The sequence below is a fragment of the Pinus tabuliformis genome, chromosome 7 (genome assembly GCF_031772625.1).
Source record: "Pinus tabuliformis cultivar Carrire ecotype Pingquan chromosome 7, CPIR1, whole genome shotgun sequence".
Classification (NCBI taxonomy): Eukaryota; Viridiplantae; Streptophyta; class Pinopsida; order Pinales; family Pinaceae; genus Pinus; species Pinus tabuliformis.
The window spans coordinates 1,011,827,276-1,011,844,201 of NC_142293.1; the positions used below are offsets into that span (position 1 = coordinate 1,011,827,276).

At 37.5% G+C, this 16,926-nt stretch overlaps 1 protein-coding gene across 1 annotated transcript; it reads left to right on the forward strand.

Moving 5' to 3' along the window:
- Positions 1-11,636: 11,636 nt before the first annotated feature.
- On the forward strand, positions 11,637-12,056 carry LOC149250999 (uncharacterized). Its single transcript, XM_089453810.1, has one exon. It carries the CDS (start codon positions 11,637-11,639, stop codon positions 12,054-12,056), a length of 420 nt encoding a protein of 139 aa, XP_089309936.1.
- The last annotated feature ends 4,870 nt before the right edge of the window (positions 12,057-16,926 follow it).

Below are 16,926 nucleotides of genomic sequence, written 5' to 3' on the forward strand. Positions count from 1 at the left end.
GGAACTATGGTTATGTTCAAACCCAGGGTTATGGATTGGGGTTGATGAATGCTTCGACATGCATATATATGTATTGTAAAATTGAAAGGAATATAATGAAAAATCAATCTGGTAGTCCTAGTTTTTGGATCCAAGGGGAAATATTTGTGTATATTTGTTTTATGTTCCCACCATTGTTTATTTTTCTATTTGAAGAATTCGTTTGCAAGTAATTTTTGTACAGGGTTAAAACCTATATTTGGTATCAAAGTTGTTTCGGCTTCAAGGGGACGCCTTTAGTGATGAGGGGTTTTTCTCGGGCCTATGGTAGACCCTGTTCAATGGGAGATTTGCGGGACCGATTCTTGTGGTGAAAGAAGATCGAGAACAGTGGAAATATAGATATCGATAAATTTAATGGTCGTAGTTTTGAGTTGTGGAAGCTCAAGATGGAGGATATATTAGTGTACCAAGATCAGTGGATTGTTGTAAATCTAAGCACGACACATAAAAGAATGTCGGAAAAACACTAGGAAAAGTTATATCGGAAGGCGAAGAGCACAATACAATTGTGTCTCTCAGATTCAGCATCGTTGAATGTATGAGTGATCTGAAATGCGGAAAATTAGATATTTTTTTCTCTCTTTGGCAAGAATAATTAAATGATGCTTCATGCAACTTTGTTAATTAGTTGTTCATTATGGATGACTTCATCACATGTGAAATTAACTATAAATAACTTTAAACAAAAGTTACACAATCAACAATATAGAAACACCTATGTTGATGACGAAGTTCACCCCTCTTGGGCTACGTCTCCGAGCCCTGCGCAAAAGGCTAGGCCACTCGTATTTCAGTGAATAAGAGGTATGTTACATTTGCTGCCACAGTTGCAACTATTTCCCCAAAATGGAAATGCTCTTGGACAGAGAGCTCTCACAACTTCACATTGACATTCTACCAGTGCATTTTTTTCAATTATAGCAAAACAAAAATTCTTAAATTATAGACTCAAACCTCTACTAAAAACGAGAATATATCAACAGTAATGAGAATACAAATCAAACCTCCCTCAACTTGACATAGGAGTCAGATTGTCTCTATACTGAAATCTAGAATTTTGGTTGCTTCATTCACTGAAAAGACCCTTCCAATGCCTCCAAAGCGCCTTGAAACCATTGTCTAGGCTTTTGAATCACTCCATTTGGTTTTTGTATGACACCGGAAAGACTAAAACTGACCGGCTCATGACTTCATGCTTATCGATGCCTTGATCTGACATAGCCGTTCTCTACCTTCTACGCTCAAATCTAAACTTCAACTCTTATAATCGAATTGAGTATGTTGCATCCTAGTTGCCTTCTTGAAAAACTTCAAGAAGAACTCTCAGTTTGAATATGTGATCTCCACAAGTGTGTCCCTTATGCTTAAAACAACATTCAAGCATTTATAGGATGCACGAATAATTTGTTTTAAAAAATTATGTGATGTTTGATTCATTGAACTTAATTTCAAACAACCTTATCTCAATTTTGTAATATAGCACATAATGGATTTAATTTAAAACTACATCCTATAGTTTTAAACCATAAGGCTCATCCATTTCAACTTAGCGCAAGGAATAATTATTGCGCAAATGAAGGTTTGTTTTGATTTTTAAAACCCAAAATTAGATTTAGAATAGAAATACTCCATTGGCGGTCTGGAAAACACTGCAGAAAGCTTAACTGTTTTGCTATGTGACTGGAATATCTCTACCTCCAGCGGTTGTGACGTTATTGAGATGGACCCTTAATGGCACATCGAACCCGTGCTATGTGAGCAGACCTACTCCCTCAACGGTCACTCAACTGTGCTGACTCGGTGGTATCGGTGGTCTCATTGGGTGGTCAACTCGACACATCACCCTCCAGCGTATATCTGCTTTCAATACTTCCGACATTGTATGCCTAATTCGATGGCAAGATTTCGTGGCATCTGATTACAGTTAACCTGCCATCATATGCGTTGCGCCAACAATGAACTAACTAAACCTTCGTTTCCATAATGGATATGCATGTGGTGACCTAAACCCATTGCAGGCCCGAGCGGTGTGGTGATGTGTTGCCTTCGTGGCACACCAATCCCTGGTGGTCTCGACCTGCTCTACCATCTCTGAGTTGTGCTACTAAACTGCCTGTTGACCTGTGGCTTTGATGGTGCTAACCTACCGATGGTGATGGCATAGCAGACTTGGTATATCTGGCGGTTGTATTACTTGTGGACCCATGGCAATCCAATAACCGACCCGTATCTCTGCGGTCAACTTCGTAGCATCCCACTGCACTAAGTTCTTATTCAGTGCCACCTCCACTTTGTTGGCCCGTTGTAACAATATTCAAATTCACCTTTATACAATGGACTCCATTGTGGCATTTGACATAACCATTACATTTCGTCATATGCATTTTGAATAAGCCATTAAAATGACATAGTTTTAAAATTCAATGCGACATTTGTTTTTGCATATAGTTTGTAAACTATAACATATAGTTTGTAAACTTTAACAATGCACTATTTTAAAAAGGTAATAAAACATTATGTTTTCTTTTGTCACCAAGGTTTTACGTATGCACTTATCTTGCATGTAATTTATATAATATGGTTGTTGTCAAAATTTTATGCCATGAAATAATTAAAATCATGTGCCCATGTTATGAAGTATAAACCCAAATATACCTTTCGATTTGCAGATGTGCATTTGAGATAGGATTCAACTTGATGCCACGTGTCAAGTGATGGAAATACCATGTCAAGGGATGGAAACTCCATATGACCAGCAAGGCCTCTTTTGTGTTGATGCTTCATACGCTTTGACATATGATTTCTCCATCATCCAGAATCCAAATGAGAAACTGTAAGAAGCGTCACGTTCAGAATGACACACACGTCAACTTGATGTTGTTTTCAAGATGATCTGGGACTGCCCATTTTCTGCACAAGTAAAAATGAATTTTCTAGATGGTACCATTTTGGTCGTTAAGAAAATTTAGACTTAACCTACCAGATCCATTTTGGATCAATCAGGGGAAGTTGTGGTGAAGGATTTTTGGGTCAAGTTAGGGACTTTGTACCAATCTAAGTCTCTGGTAAACAAAATGTTCCTCTGAAAAAAATTATAATTCCTAAGAATGAAGGATGGAGACTCAGTGATAGAGCATCTGAATTCCTTTAATACTATGGTAAGCCAATTGTTATTTGGTGATATAAATATTTCAGACGAATATAAGTGCATCAATTTTCTATGTTCTCTACCAGATTAGTTGGATAGTCTGTTTGTTGCAATAGGTAGCAATGCAAATACCTTGAAGTTTGATGAAATAATCTCATCCTTGTTGTTGGAGGAGATGAGATGCAAAAATATGGAGATATAGAATGGAGATGCCTTGTCTGTATGAGACAGTCCCAGAACATGAAGAAAGAAAATCCCTCGAGTGGGAGATCTAAATCTCTAGGAAAACATGTAATGGTGTGCTAGAAATGCGGAAGGGCACTACAAAAAGGATTGCAGATATAAATCTCAAGTAAAGGATTCTGATGATGCTCCTTCCGCATAGGCGAAAACCACCTCAGATGAAGATTAGGATGTGTACTTGGCTTATTCTTCAGGTACACATGTAGATCAGGTGCATCCTTTCACTTCACTCCCCGTAGGGAGCGATTCTGCAAGTATGAGAAATATGATGGTGGTGATTTCTTCTTAGGGGATGACACGAAGCCCAAAATCATCGAACGTAGAAAAGTCAAGCTGAAGTTGCAAGGTGGAAGGATTAGAACACTTCCTAGTGTTCTGCATATTCCTGCATTGGCCAAAATATGCTTTTTGTAAGATAGATGCATGATGCAAGTGTAAAAACATTGTTCGAGAAACATATATAATATCTATAAGATGGTTCAGGGAGCACTCGTATTGATGCATGGAGTTTGGATTGGAAATTTGTACAAGCTTCTGGGTAGCACTATTATTGATGGTGCAATGGTTTTGTGGCTACTAAAAGTAGAGCAGAAAACCTAGTGGTCTCTGGAGAAAATACCATGTTATGGCATCAAAGGTTTGGACATATTGGAGAGAAGGGCCTTCGAATACTACATCGTAATATTATGGTAGAAGGTATGATTGATTTCTCTTTATATCTCGATTTCTGTGAACATTGTGTCTATGGTAAGCATAATCAGATGACTTTCCACTCTGGTGCTAAGAGGGCGAAAGGCATATTTGAGCTTGTGCAGAGTGATGTGTTTGGACCTATGTCATTTCCATCACTGGGTAAGTTTGTGTACTATGTCTCATTTATATATGACTTCTCAAGGAATACATGGATATATTACCTCAGGAATAAATCTGAAGTCTTTGGCAGATTTAAAGAATTTAAGGCTCTGGTGGAAAATTAGACAGAGAAGAAGATCAAGGTAATGAGGACAGATAATGGTGGAGAGTTCTACAAGAATACATTTGAAGAGCTCTATAAGAAGTGTGGTATAGCACAACATAATACTACTCCATACACACATAAGAAAAAAATGAAGTTGTAGAAAGAATGAACATGACGTTGATAGAAAAGGAAAGAAGCATGCTCATTGGTGCGAGGTTAGGATAGGAATTCTAGGAAGAGGTAGTGGAGACTGCATGTTACCTATTTAATAGATCACCTTCATCATCATTGGAGGATAATACTCCTATGAGCTATGGACTGGTAAGAAACCCTCTCTTTCACATATGAAGTTATTTGTGTGTGATGCATATGTACATGTTCCAAAGGAAAAAGAACCAAGTTGGATAGTAAATCTCAAAGGTGCATCTTTATTGGGTATAAAGATGGTTTAAAAGGTTATAAACTTTGGAACCCAGAAACAAGGAAGGTTGTGTACAACCGAGATGTGGTGTTTAGAGAGGTGAAAGATGTTATCAAACATGTACTACCAAAAGAACCTAAGAAGATAGAGTTTGAGCTAAAGGAGGAAGAATCAAACTCTACATCAAAATAGGAATCAAAAGAGGAAGAGCCGCAAATTCTTGTTTTGAGAACATCAATTCGAAAGAGAAGGAAGACATAAAGGTATAGTCCATCTGCTTTCTATTCAAATTTTGTTTTATTTATTACTAATGATGATGTAAGAATTGTCAGGGAGGCAGTAGATTCAAAGGATGAAAAACTCTAGAAAGAGGCCATGGTTGATGAAATGGCATATTTGGACAAAAATTAGTCTTGGGATCTGGTGGAGTTGTTGGATGGAAGGAAACCCATTGGAAGCAAATGTGTGTTTAAGAAGGAAATGAATGTAGAAGGCAGGGTGTAGAAATACAAAGCTCAGTTGGTAGCAAAAGGTTATTCCCATGCATCAGGAATTGATTTTGGTGATATTGTTTCTCTTGTTGCTAAGTTAGCTTCTATTATATTTCTTCTATCTGTTGTTGCTACTTTTGATTTTGAGGTAGAACAAATGGATGTGAAGACAACATTTCTTCACGGGGACCTAGAAGAAGAAATCTACATGAAGCAACTAGAAGGCTTTGTGGTGAATGGTAAGAAAGAACTCGTATGAAAGTTAAAAAAGTCTCTCTATGGGTTAAATAAGTCACCAAGGATGTGTTATCAAAAACTTGATACATATATACGGGGACTTGGCTTCACTAGAAGAAAAGCGAATCATTGTGTGTATTTTAATTTAATTGGTGACGGTGTTATTTATTTGGTCTTGTATGTGGATGATATGTCGTTGATTGGAAGTGACAAAGAAATTATCAAGGATTTGAAGACCTAATTTTCCTCCAAACTTGACATGAAGGATCTTTTTGTTGCAAACTATATTTTGGGCATGGAAATTAAACGAGATAGAGAAAAGAGGAATCCTTGGTTAAAGAAGAGGAAGTATGTCGAGACAATATTGCAGAGGTTTAATATACAAGATATTAAATCTGTGAAGGTTCTTATTCCGGCAGGTGTAAAGTTATCCATTGAACAATGTCCTAAGACACAAGAAGAGGAAGAGGACATGTCTCGTGTTCTATATGTGAGTGCAGTTAGTAGCCTAATGAATGCAATGGTTTTCACTAAAACAAACATTGCACATGCAGTAGGAGTATTGAGTAGGTTTATGTCAAAACCAGGGAAGGAGCAATGGATAGTAGCAAAGCGGGTTTTCAAGTATACACGTGGCACTAGTGAATATGGTTTTTGCTACTAAGGACCAGGATTGGATAGAGTTTTGGACATTCTTGGCTTTGTTGATGCAAGTTGGGCTAGAGATTTGGATCAAATAAGATCTATAAGTGGGTATGTGTTTAACCTATTTGGAGGAGAAGTGAGTTGGATGAGAAAGAGGCAGTCTGTAGTGGCTCTTTCGACTACAGAGATTGAATACATGGAAGACACTCATGTAAGCAAGGAAGTAGTTTGGTTGCAAATATTTTGTTTTAGTATGGGGTTGGTACAATGAACTATAAGGATGGACTGTGACAACCAAAGTGCAATTTTCTTGGCAAAGAACCCTGCTTATCATTCGAAGACAAAGCACAATGAAGTTCAATATCACTTTTTGAGGGATATGGTTTAGGAAGAAAAGGTGTTGCTCGTAAATGTGGACACTTTGAATAATGTTGCAGATGCATTGACGAAGTTTGTGAACACTAAGAACTTATCTTGGTGTAGAGAAATAATGGGTGTTGCAGGGTTGGACCAATGACTAAGCTCTCTTGTGACCCCCTGTGTGGAATGAAAACAAGAAGTGGGAGAATGTTGGGTATGTGCTATATTATTTCTAAGACTATCTCCACGCGTTGTACGTTTATATTAGGTATGTGGTTATATTATTTGCAGGGGGCGGTAGCCCCCCTGCATGGGGTCCAGGGCAACGCCTTAGGATTTATTTATTTCTTTCTTATGCGGACCCAATAATAGGTGGGTGGACCTAATGATGGGGGGCAAAACCAAAGATGGTGGGCGAACCTACCCATGGTTTTGTGCATGGGTTTTTCACATGGTTTTGGGCATGATGGATTTCTCCCCATGGTATAATTGACTTCTCGTTGGTAGGAATCACGTGAAGAAAACCATCACGTGCACCAAAACACCTTTGGCATGTTGCGTCGTGAGGTGCGACATTGAAAAAAAATGTAATAGAATAACTGCACAACAATTCGTTCAATTGAAGGTTGGGGCAATAAATAATTGGCCTGGCAGTAAATGTGTGAGGGTTGTATATGTTTATTGTTGGATAATTGGCTTACCAAAATCCAATGGTAGGCATCTACAACCTAGTGCATTTGCTACCCATTGGCAAGCTAATTATTTTCATATTGAAAGTCGAGATATTCATTTCATGCTCCACTTGTTCTAAGCCCGACCAACTCCATCCTAACTAGGTACTACCCCGACTCACCGACTCTGATTAAGTTCCGAATTCCTCACCACGTGGTCCACTTGAGGTTAGTGATTTCAAATAAACCTTTGTTTTGCTTTCCATTTAATAAAAGATTCAATGCACCCAATTCATTTTTAGACTTGAAGATAATGAAATCCCTAGTCTAAGTTTCTATATTTTAAACATTATTTTGATATGTTTTTTTCTATTTTTTTAAATTTAGGTAAAAATTAATTTATAATTTTGAAATATAAAATAAAATGCTAAATTTTAATAAAAAATCAAAATTCCAAAACAAAAGCCATGTGATATTAAAAGCAAAAACAACAACACTACCATCACACACTCTCGTTTGTCAATTTCTTTTTTATTTTCATAATCTATATTAACAATTATGGTCAAATATTTATTTATCCTCATTCATAATAATACATAATATCTCTTTCTATTTATAAAGGTAAACAAAAATATTTTCATTTATGATGTTAAACGAAATTGATGATTTACAATATTATCACACTTCGTGTTAGGTGTTCCCTTTACATTCATGGGATGTTGGTTTTCAATCATAACCTCGTAATTTTTAATTTTATGTTCCCTTTACATGTTGGTTTTCAATCATGACGTCGTAATTTTTTGTTTTTTAAATGTAAAGTGTATTACGTGTATATATAATATTATTTATTAAAAATTATTTTATAATTTATATTATATTTTTAAATTTTACTTATTTTATAATGTTTAAATTTTTTCGAAAAGAGTATAATTTTTTATAATTTAATTATTAAATAATAATAAATATAATTATATTTATTATAATTATTTATATATTATTTATATATTAACTTAAATTTTAAATATTTAAAAAAATAATAATAAAATAAGTAAAATAAATCCTACTAAATAACTCTTTATCTTTTCAACAATCACTTAAATATTATATATAACCATATATGTGATTAAGTGAAAACACACCTAAACATACTTTTAAAATTAATTATAAATTTAAATTTAAATATAGATTTTAGCTCAATGCAGTTGTTTGCTTTGTTGTTTCTTTTTTTCTCTTGAAGAAAAATACTTAATTTTATTTATTTATAAGGAAAAATAAAATTATAAGTGCAAAAGATTCAGTGAACCTCTCTTTTCTTGCCTCTTTTTTTTGCACTTTCTGCCAACCATCCCAATTTGGTTCAACAAGAACCATTGCCAACTCTCTTCATGTTTCTATTTCTAGAGCTTCTTTATCTTATCCTGAGATTTCCAAAACATGAACTCTTTATGTGCCCCCATTCACATGAGGTGCCTGAAAAACATCAAATTATGTACCCTTTTGAATGAGGGTAATGATTTCTAATTGTGCCGCAACATCCCCATCTAGTTTGTTTCCGTGTTGATTGAGTTGTTCTACTTCTGTCTGAATAGGATGACTCTCCACGGTGTCTTCTTCTTCTTCTAAGAGGTGAGGATCATAACATTGTCATCCTTTTGGACTATTGGTGTGCCTCTTTTTCTTTTTTTGGCTCATTTTAGTGAGAGGACATGTTTTCTACAAATGACTTGTTTAGAAACATATTCGACACTAAAATAACGTGTTCTCATAATCGAAAACTTGGGACAACTCAAAGTTTTTGTGTTTCAATATTATGTGATTAGTAGGTCTTTGTTAATGTTTATCTCCACACATATTCTTGTGAAAGTAAAAAAAACCTTTCTTTGTTCTTTCAAGGTCCATTTTTTTGACTTTGCCTAGAGTATTTCCAATATTCTCTAGGACCTTATGATGCCAGAATGGAAGAGGGAGGTTTGGGAGTCTCACTCAAATCGGCATAGTCAAGGACATGATATTTTTGGCATCAAACTCTAGGAACTATGGAGTAATGAAGAGTCCAACTCTACCCCAAGACCATAGCCTTTCATTTAGAACATACTCCAAATCTTTCTATGTATGGAATTGGATAATGGAAAAACCTTTGGACCATAAATAAATGTCACAGTTGGATGTCCAAGAAGAGAAAACCCACTAGTGTAAAGCTTTGGGTTTTGCCCAGAAGCCATCAAACCTACAAATAGCAACCTTGGAATGAAGGGTAGAGAAGAGGGAATTTACCTTTGGAATATTGACTTCCATGGCTGGTACTTCTTCCATTTTTTCTACAATATAAGGTCATGGGTTGTTTTGGAGTTGTTGGACTAAGAGACTTCTCTTTTAGTGCAACCTTAAAAGAGACAAAATGTTCCATTTGTTATCTTAAGTCTTCGAGCTCCACCATGCAACCTTGAGTTCAGTACTAAAATTGAGTTCCTAGTTCAATTGAGATCTAATTTTCATTAAAATTTAATTTCAAATTCTATGTCTTTTTGTTTGTTTGTACAACATATTTGTCACTAAATAATATAGAGAAAGGTATATGATATAGCTTTTAATTTAAATTTATAATATTTTATAGGTTGTTTTTTTAAATAATTCAATTACTCGAAAAAAAATCCTTCCATTTAACATAAAAACTAAACCCAATTTAATTTAACTTATTAGTCTTAAAAAATAATTAAAAAAAAACTACTCTCTTTGGAAGTCACTGTAGTAATTAAGCCGATAGTTATGGTGAGGTTCTTCCTCACCAGATCATGAGCCTAAAGAATATGTTTTTTTTAATAATTAAAAAAAACTACCCTCGTTGGAAGTTACTATAGTAATTAAGGCCAATATGATTTTTATGGTAAATTTCTTCCTCACGACACTATAGCAAATTCATAGGGCTAAAGAATATGTTTTTTTTTTAAAACTACCCTCTTCGCAAGTTGATGTAGCCGATTAATCGGCCTAACGAATATTTATTTATTTATTTATTTTCAGACATGTGTCAAATATTGTGATTTTATGCTTATGCTTCTGATCCCAACATACCAGCTATCCATTGTCGTATTCTCTTCGACGAAAAGTGAGTTAAAAATAATGGAGAAATGGTTATATGGTTGTAACGTATCTCCTTAGTTTAGGATTAGTTCCTAGAGTTTAGGAGGTTGTTTACAACTACCTATTTTTCAGTGATGTATTTAATATTGTAATATTCATTTGATGTAACGTAGAGTGAACGAGAGTGAGAGTCTCCTCTTTGTTTGAGTGCAGTCTCCCAGGTGCCACACACACCTGTGAGTTGCAACTCCTTCATTTAATTCAAAGTATGATTTTTATCTTGGTATCAGAGCTTAGGGTAGAGTTAGCCTCAACTTTTTTTAGGGATGTATCATTAGTTACATATCTGTAGTGGTAGGAGTGCATGTAAATGCATTTGTGTGATCAGGTGGAACTGCAGTAACACCTGGAGCGAAGGATCTCAGATGAATGAACATCTCTGAGTCGAAGAAAGGGTTGGAGCACATTTTTTTTTAGAAGTAGCAGCAGATTGGCACGGATTTTTTGCAGACAGATGCGCCAATCCAGAACAAATCAGAAAGGTGCGATTTTTTAAAGAACAGAAGCGCCCATTGGCGCGGGTTTGGGGTTCATAAGCGCGCCAACAAAATTATAACTAAATTAGCGTGGATCCGTGGCTGTTAAGCGCGCCAATTTCCGTGGACAACGTGAATTTTTCTTTCTAGCAATTGGCGCGGATTTGTAGCTGTTTAGAGTGCCACAGAGCCAACCTCTTTCTCTCTAGAAATATGCAATTTTTCGTTGCAGATCGGAGTTGCCCAGTGGTGGCACGTGGAGATTTCTGCTCGGTGGTGGCATATTTGATTTTCCCGGTGGTGGCGAATTGAGGTTCCTTGATCCTCTCGGATCGGACCTGCCCGGTGGTGGCGAATTGGGGTTCCGTGATCCGCTTGGAGGTAGCAGATTGGACCTGCCCGGTGGTGGCGAATCAGAGCTCTGTGATCTGCTCGGTGGAAGCAGATTGGTTTTTTGCCCGGTGGTGGCACAGTGCAGCTCCTTGATTTGTTCGGTGGAAGCAGATCGCCTTTGCCCGGTGGTGGCGTGTTGGAGCTTGCTTGTTGATATGTTCGGTGGTAGTAGATTGGTTTTGCCCAGTGGTGGCACAGTGAAGTCCTTGATCTGTTCGGTGGCAGCAGATCGGACTTTCCCGGTGGTGGCACAGTGAAGTCCCTGATCTGTTTGGTGGTAGTAGATCGGACTTGCCCGGTGGTGGGCGATTGGAGTGTTCAGTTGCGCGAAAATGAACAACAGTATAGAATCATACCTCCACGAGTCTAGCAAACTCGATGGAACGAATTTCCCCAACTGGAAATTCAAAATGCAAACTTTGCTGGAGAGAGTAAATGCATGGGCGATCGTTGAGGGAAATGAGCCGAAATCTGGAACAGCGACCCAAGAACAAGACTGGGATAAAAGAGAAACGAAAGCAAAATTTATATTGAAGATGTCCGTTAAGGACAATATTATCCCACATATCAGAGATTCCAAGTCAGCCGCTAATATATGGACAACGATCAAGAGCCTGTATGAGACTCAGAATAAAAATCATGTTGTGGCACTTAAGGGAAACTTGTTTGCATTGAAGATGGACGAGAATGAGTCCGTTGGTGGATTCATGGCGAGAGTCAAGGATCTGAAAGACAAACTGGGAGCTATTGGAGAAAAGGTGTCCGACTCAAATCTAGTTACACTCACATTGAACAGAATGACTAATGAATACCAGACATTCATCACATGACTGTCAGGGAGGGAGAAAGCCCCTTCATTTGATGAGCTGACAATGATTCTGCTCCAAGAGGAGGAGCGAAGACAGAATCTGAAAACTCAAAGCAATGACCTAGCTCTGATGGCGAAGAGGCGACAGTACAGAGGAAAGCAGCACCAACACCAACATCAGCACCAGCAACCACAGCAGCAGCAGCAGAAGGGGGCCATCTCTTTTCGAAAGAGACCATTCAGAGGTATGACTGATAATTATGTTAAGAGATGTTTTTATTGTGGGAAACATGGTCATCAGATTAAAGAAGGCTATAAGAGGCAGGCGGATGAAAGAAAAGGGAAACAGAGGAAACATCAGGGTTGTTTTGCTGGAGAAGAGGAGGACCACAACTATGATCTTCGACTATTCACAGTCGATTGTGCTCTTTCAGCATCAAAGAGAGATCAGGATGACATATGGCATGTCGACTCTGGCGCATCCTCACACATGACCGGTAAGAAGGACTGTTTTGAATTTCTTGAAGAATCTGCATGTGGATAAAAAATTTATCTAGGAGATGATAGTGGGTATGAGATCAAAGGATGTGGAGATATTCCTGTGAAGCTACCTAGTGGCGACATTAAACATCTTAAAAATGTATTATATGTTCCAAGAATTAGGAAAAACTTGATCTTTGTCTCAATGATTACAGACCAGGACATGTAGGTGCAATTCTTTAAGAATGGTTGTGTCATTAAGGATAGCCAGATGGAAACAGTTGCAACAGGACTGCACGTGGGGAATTTGTACAGATTGGATGCAAAGAGTATTCCACGAAAAGCAATGGTTGCAGCTGGATCAACAGTCGAAAATCTCTGGCATCGGAGATTAGGACATCTCAATCTACAAGACCTCATCTTACTTCAGAAGAAAGGTATGGTCGATGGACTCCCTGTTTTTCATAATGTCAAGCTGGAATGTGATGGATGTGCATTAGGGAAAATGCATAGAGAAGAGTTCCCTTTGCATGTCAACAGAAAGGAAAGAGACATCCTAGAACTAGTGCATACAAATATTTGTGGACCTACGCAAACTAGGTCCCTAGGAGGTGCATATTATTTTTTGTTGTTTACAGATGACTGCACTAGGTTTTCATGGGTGTATTTTTTAAGTAAAAAGAGTCAAGAGTTTCAGTACTTTAAAGAGTTTAAATCTATGATATAGAACCAAACAGGAAAGAGGATAAAGATTCTCCGCTCGGACCAAGGGGGAGAATACAGGTTAGGAGAGTTCATGAACTTCTGCAAGCAGCATGAGATTATGCAGCAATTCACAGTGCCACAAACTCCGCAGCAGAATGGAGTAGCAGAACGCAAGAACAGAACTCTTGTGGAGTGCGCAAGAAGTATGCTTCAAGGTAAAGGTATATCAAATGGTCTTTGGGCAGAAGCCATTAATACTGTTGTTTATTTAAAGAATAAGAGTCCTACTAAATGTCTAGGCTTCAAAACCCCCTTTGAAGCATTGTTTGGACTCAAACCAGCAGTTAGTCATCTAAGAATATTTGGATCTAAAGCTTATGCTCATATACCAAAAGCAGATAGAAAGAAGTTAGACCCCAAAGCCTTGAAATGTATATTTGTAGGATATGGCATAGAGTATAATGCATACAAGTTATATAATCTTGTGACTCATAAAGTTTTTGCAAGCAAAGATGTTGTTTTTCATGAACAGACTGAAGATGGAAAGGAAGACTCTAGTAATGACAGTCACATTCCATTTTTGATAGAGATGAACAGCGACAAAGATGAAGAGCAGGAGCAGGAGCAGAAACAGGAAGAAGTAGCAGGAGATAGTGTAATAAGTGATGATGCAGGCCCGGAAAGTGCTGAAACAGATAGAGTTGAGTTAAGTCCTATACCTAGAATATCAGGTAGGAAGACTAGACTACCTGAAAGATTGAAAGGCTATGCTTTAATGTCTAAAATTTTAAACATTGTAGAACCTTCAAATTATGAAGAAGCAAGTAACTCAGATGAATGGAGGGCTTCAATGCATGAGGAGATTGAATCAATATATAGAAATCATACTTGGGATTTAGTTGAGTTTCCTGAAGGAAAAACCCCTATAGGTTGTAAGTGGTTGTATAAACCTAAGATAAATGCAGATGGGAGTGTAGAAAAATTCAAAGCTAGATTGCTAGCAAAGGGTTATTCACAGCAAGAAGGCATAGATTTCAATGACACCTTTGCCCCTGTAGCTAAACTAAATACAAGAATGCTAATCTCTTTAGCAACAAAACATAAATGGAAGCTACACCGGCTAGATGTTAAGTGTGCATTTCTGAATGGAGAATTAAAGGAAGAAATTTATTTAGTACAGCCTCCTGGTTTTGTGAAAAAGGGGCAGGAGCATTTAGTGTCTAAATTGCATAAGGCACTTTAATGGTTTGAAACAAGCACCAAGGTCATGGTATGAGAAAATTGATTCATTTTTTATGCAGCATGGTTTTCATAGGAGCCTCAACGACCCAAACCTGTATACCAAGATAAATAAACAGAGGAAAATCATTTTGATTTCTTTGTATGTGGATGACACGATTATAACAGGAAATGCAAATAATTTGATCAAAGAAATCAAGAAGCAAATGTCACAGGTATTTGAAATGAAAGACCTTGGAGATCTTCATTATTTCATAGGTTTGGAGGTGTGGAAAGATTCTGGTCAAACTTTTCTAACTCAAGGAAAGTATGTCATAACCCTGTTGGAAAGATTCACAATGGATCAGTGTAAAACAACAGAAACACCATTGCAACAGAATCTCAAGTTAAGCAGTGATGATGGCACAAAACAGGTGGATGCCACTTTGTATAGACAGCTAGTGGGAAGTTTGATATATCTCACGACAACCAGACCTGATCTGGCATATTCTGTTAGTGTGCTGAGCCAGTTTATGTCCAGACCACTTGAAAGTCACTGGATTGCAGCAAAATGTGTGTTGAGGTACCTTAGTGGTACTTGTAATTATGGTATTTTATACACTGACATTTCTGATGTTACTTTAGCAAGTTATTCAAATTATGATTGGGCAGGTGACCTGGATGATCGTAGATCCATCACAGGTTACGCATTTAGTATTCGATCCGCGGTTATTTCGTGGAGTAGCAAAAAGCAAAGTACTGTAGCATTATCATCATGTGAAGCTGAGTATCAGGCGTTGTGTGCAACCACATGTGAAGCCATCTCGTTGAGGAGATTGCTTAGTGATGCACGCGAAAGTTAGAAAGAAGAAACCAGCATCAAAACTGACAACGAGAGCACAATAAAGCTTGCATACAATCGAGTTTTCCATAAAAATACTAAACATATTGACACTCAGTTTCATTTTGTTCGAGAAAAGATACAGTCAAAAGAAATATGTGTGGAGTATTGTAACACTTCTGATAATTTAGCTGATATTTTTACTAAGCCTCTAGGGCGAGTAAAGTTTGAATTATTTAGAGGGATGTTAGGTGTGCAAAATAACCCTTTCTCCATTAAGGGGGGGGGGGGGGGGTTAAAAATAATGGAGAAAAGGTTATATGGTTGTAACGTATCTCCTTAGTTTAGGATTAGTTCCTAGAGTTTAGGAGGTTGTTTACAACTACCTATTTTTCAGTGATATATTTAATATTGTAATATTCATTTGATGTAACGTAGAGTGAACGAGAGTGAGAGCCTCCTCTTTGTTTGAGTGCAGTCTCTCAGGTGCCGTACACACCTGTGAGCTGCAACTCCTTCATTTAATTCAAAGTGTGATTTTTATCTAAGTGTGTATTCCCCTTGAAGCGCATGGATCCGAAAGGCTAGCTCGAAGTGTTCCTCGTTGTCGAACGACTGATCTGCGCGGGTCCTTCTTGAAGGTTCTGGTGCATGCCAGATTTGGGCTCCATAACAAGGACGGGGAAGGCTATCGCTATCCTCTGGTGGGATTCCACAACATGATGCAAGCCTCTAGTTCATGTGTGAATTCTCCCAATGGTGCATTTCTCACAGCCTATGCGTGGGATCCAAGAGTGAAGGGCATTTTCTTTCATGAGATTGCAGTGGCGATTGAACTTTCAAAGATTTCAGAGTTCATTAAAGATGTCAAACAACTTGGACACTTCGATATGTTGATTTTCACTGTGTGTACATGCCATATATGAGTTTGACCAGCCCATCGATGTTTCTCATGCCAAACAAGCAATCTAGGATATCATGTTGCCTCACAAACCCCGCTTCTCTTGCATAATGGTATCATATACTCAATTATTTCCTTTTTTTAACTTAATGGAGGATTTTTGAATGCACTTGCATAATTGTTCTCGATTTACTATATTGAACTAGTTACCAAGTTCGCCCGAATTCAGGCAAACAGTACGGAAATTCGCCGATTAGGTTTGTCGGCCGAACAGTTAGCAGAAATTCAATCCGATTCGTTGCATTAAAGGTTAATCGTGGGGTTAATGCAGTTTGTTAATTCTGTGCGCAGGATTCCTTCTTAACATATATGGAAAATCTTAGGGTTAGTAAATAGTCATCCATTTCAAAGTAAGTCCAACTATTATTTCTGATGATGATGATGGTTAACGTCCATTGAGACCAAATTGGTCTATCGGACCTACAATTTTCTTAATTTTTACTTGTCTGGCTCCTCGTCTTTCTTGGCAAGATTGGTGTTGTAGCTTTCTTTCTTTTCTCTACGGTCTTCCAACTTCCTTTGTCTTGCATCTCCTTCATCTCTTCTGGTTCTTGGGACATTGGTGTCTTAGCTTCGCGATCTATTGTGTTCGTTCTTTTGAAAATAGTCAGGGAAGAAGTTTGGTTTAGGAGATCTGCTTTGCTGTTAAATGAAGATTTATTTTCTGCGGTATTCAAATCCTCATAA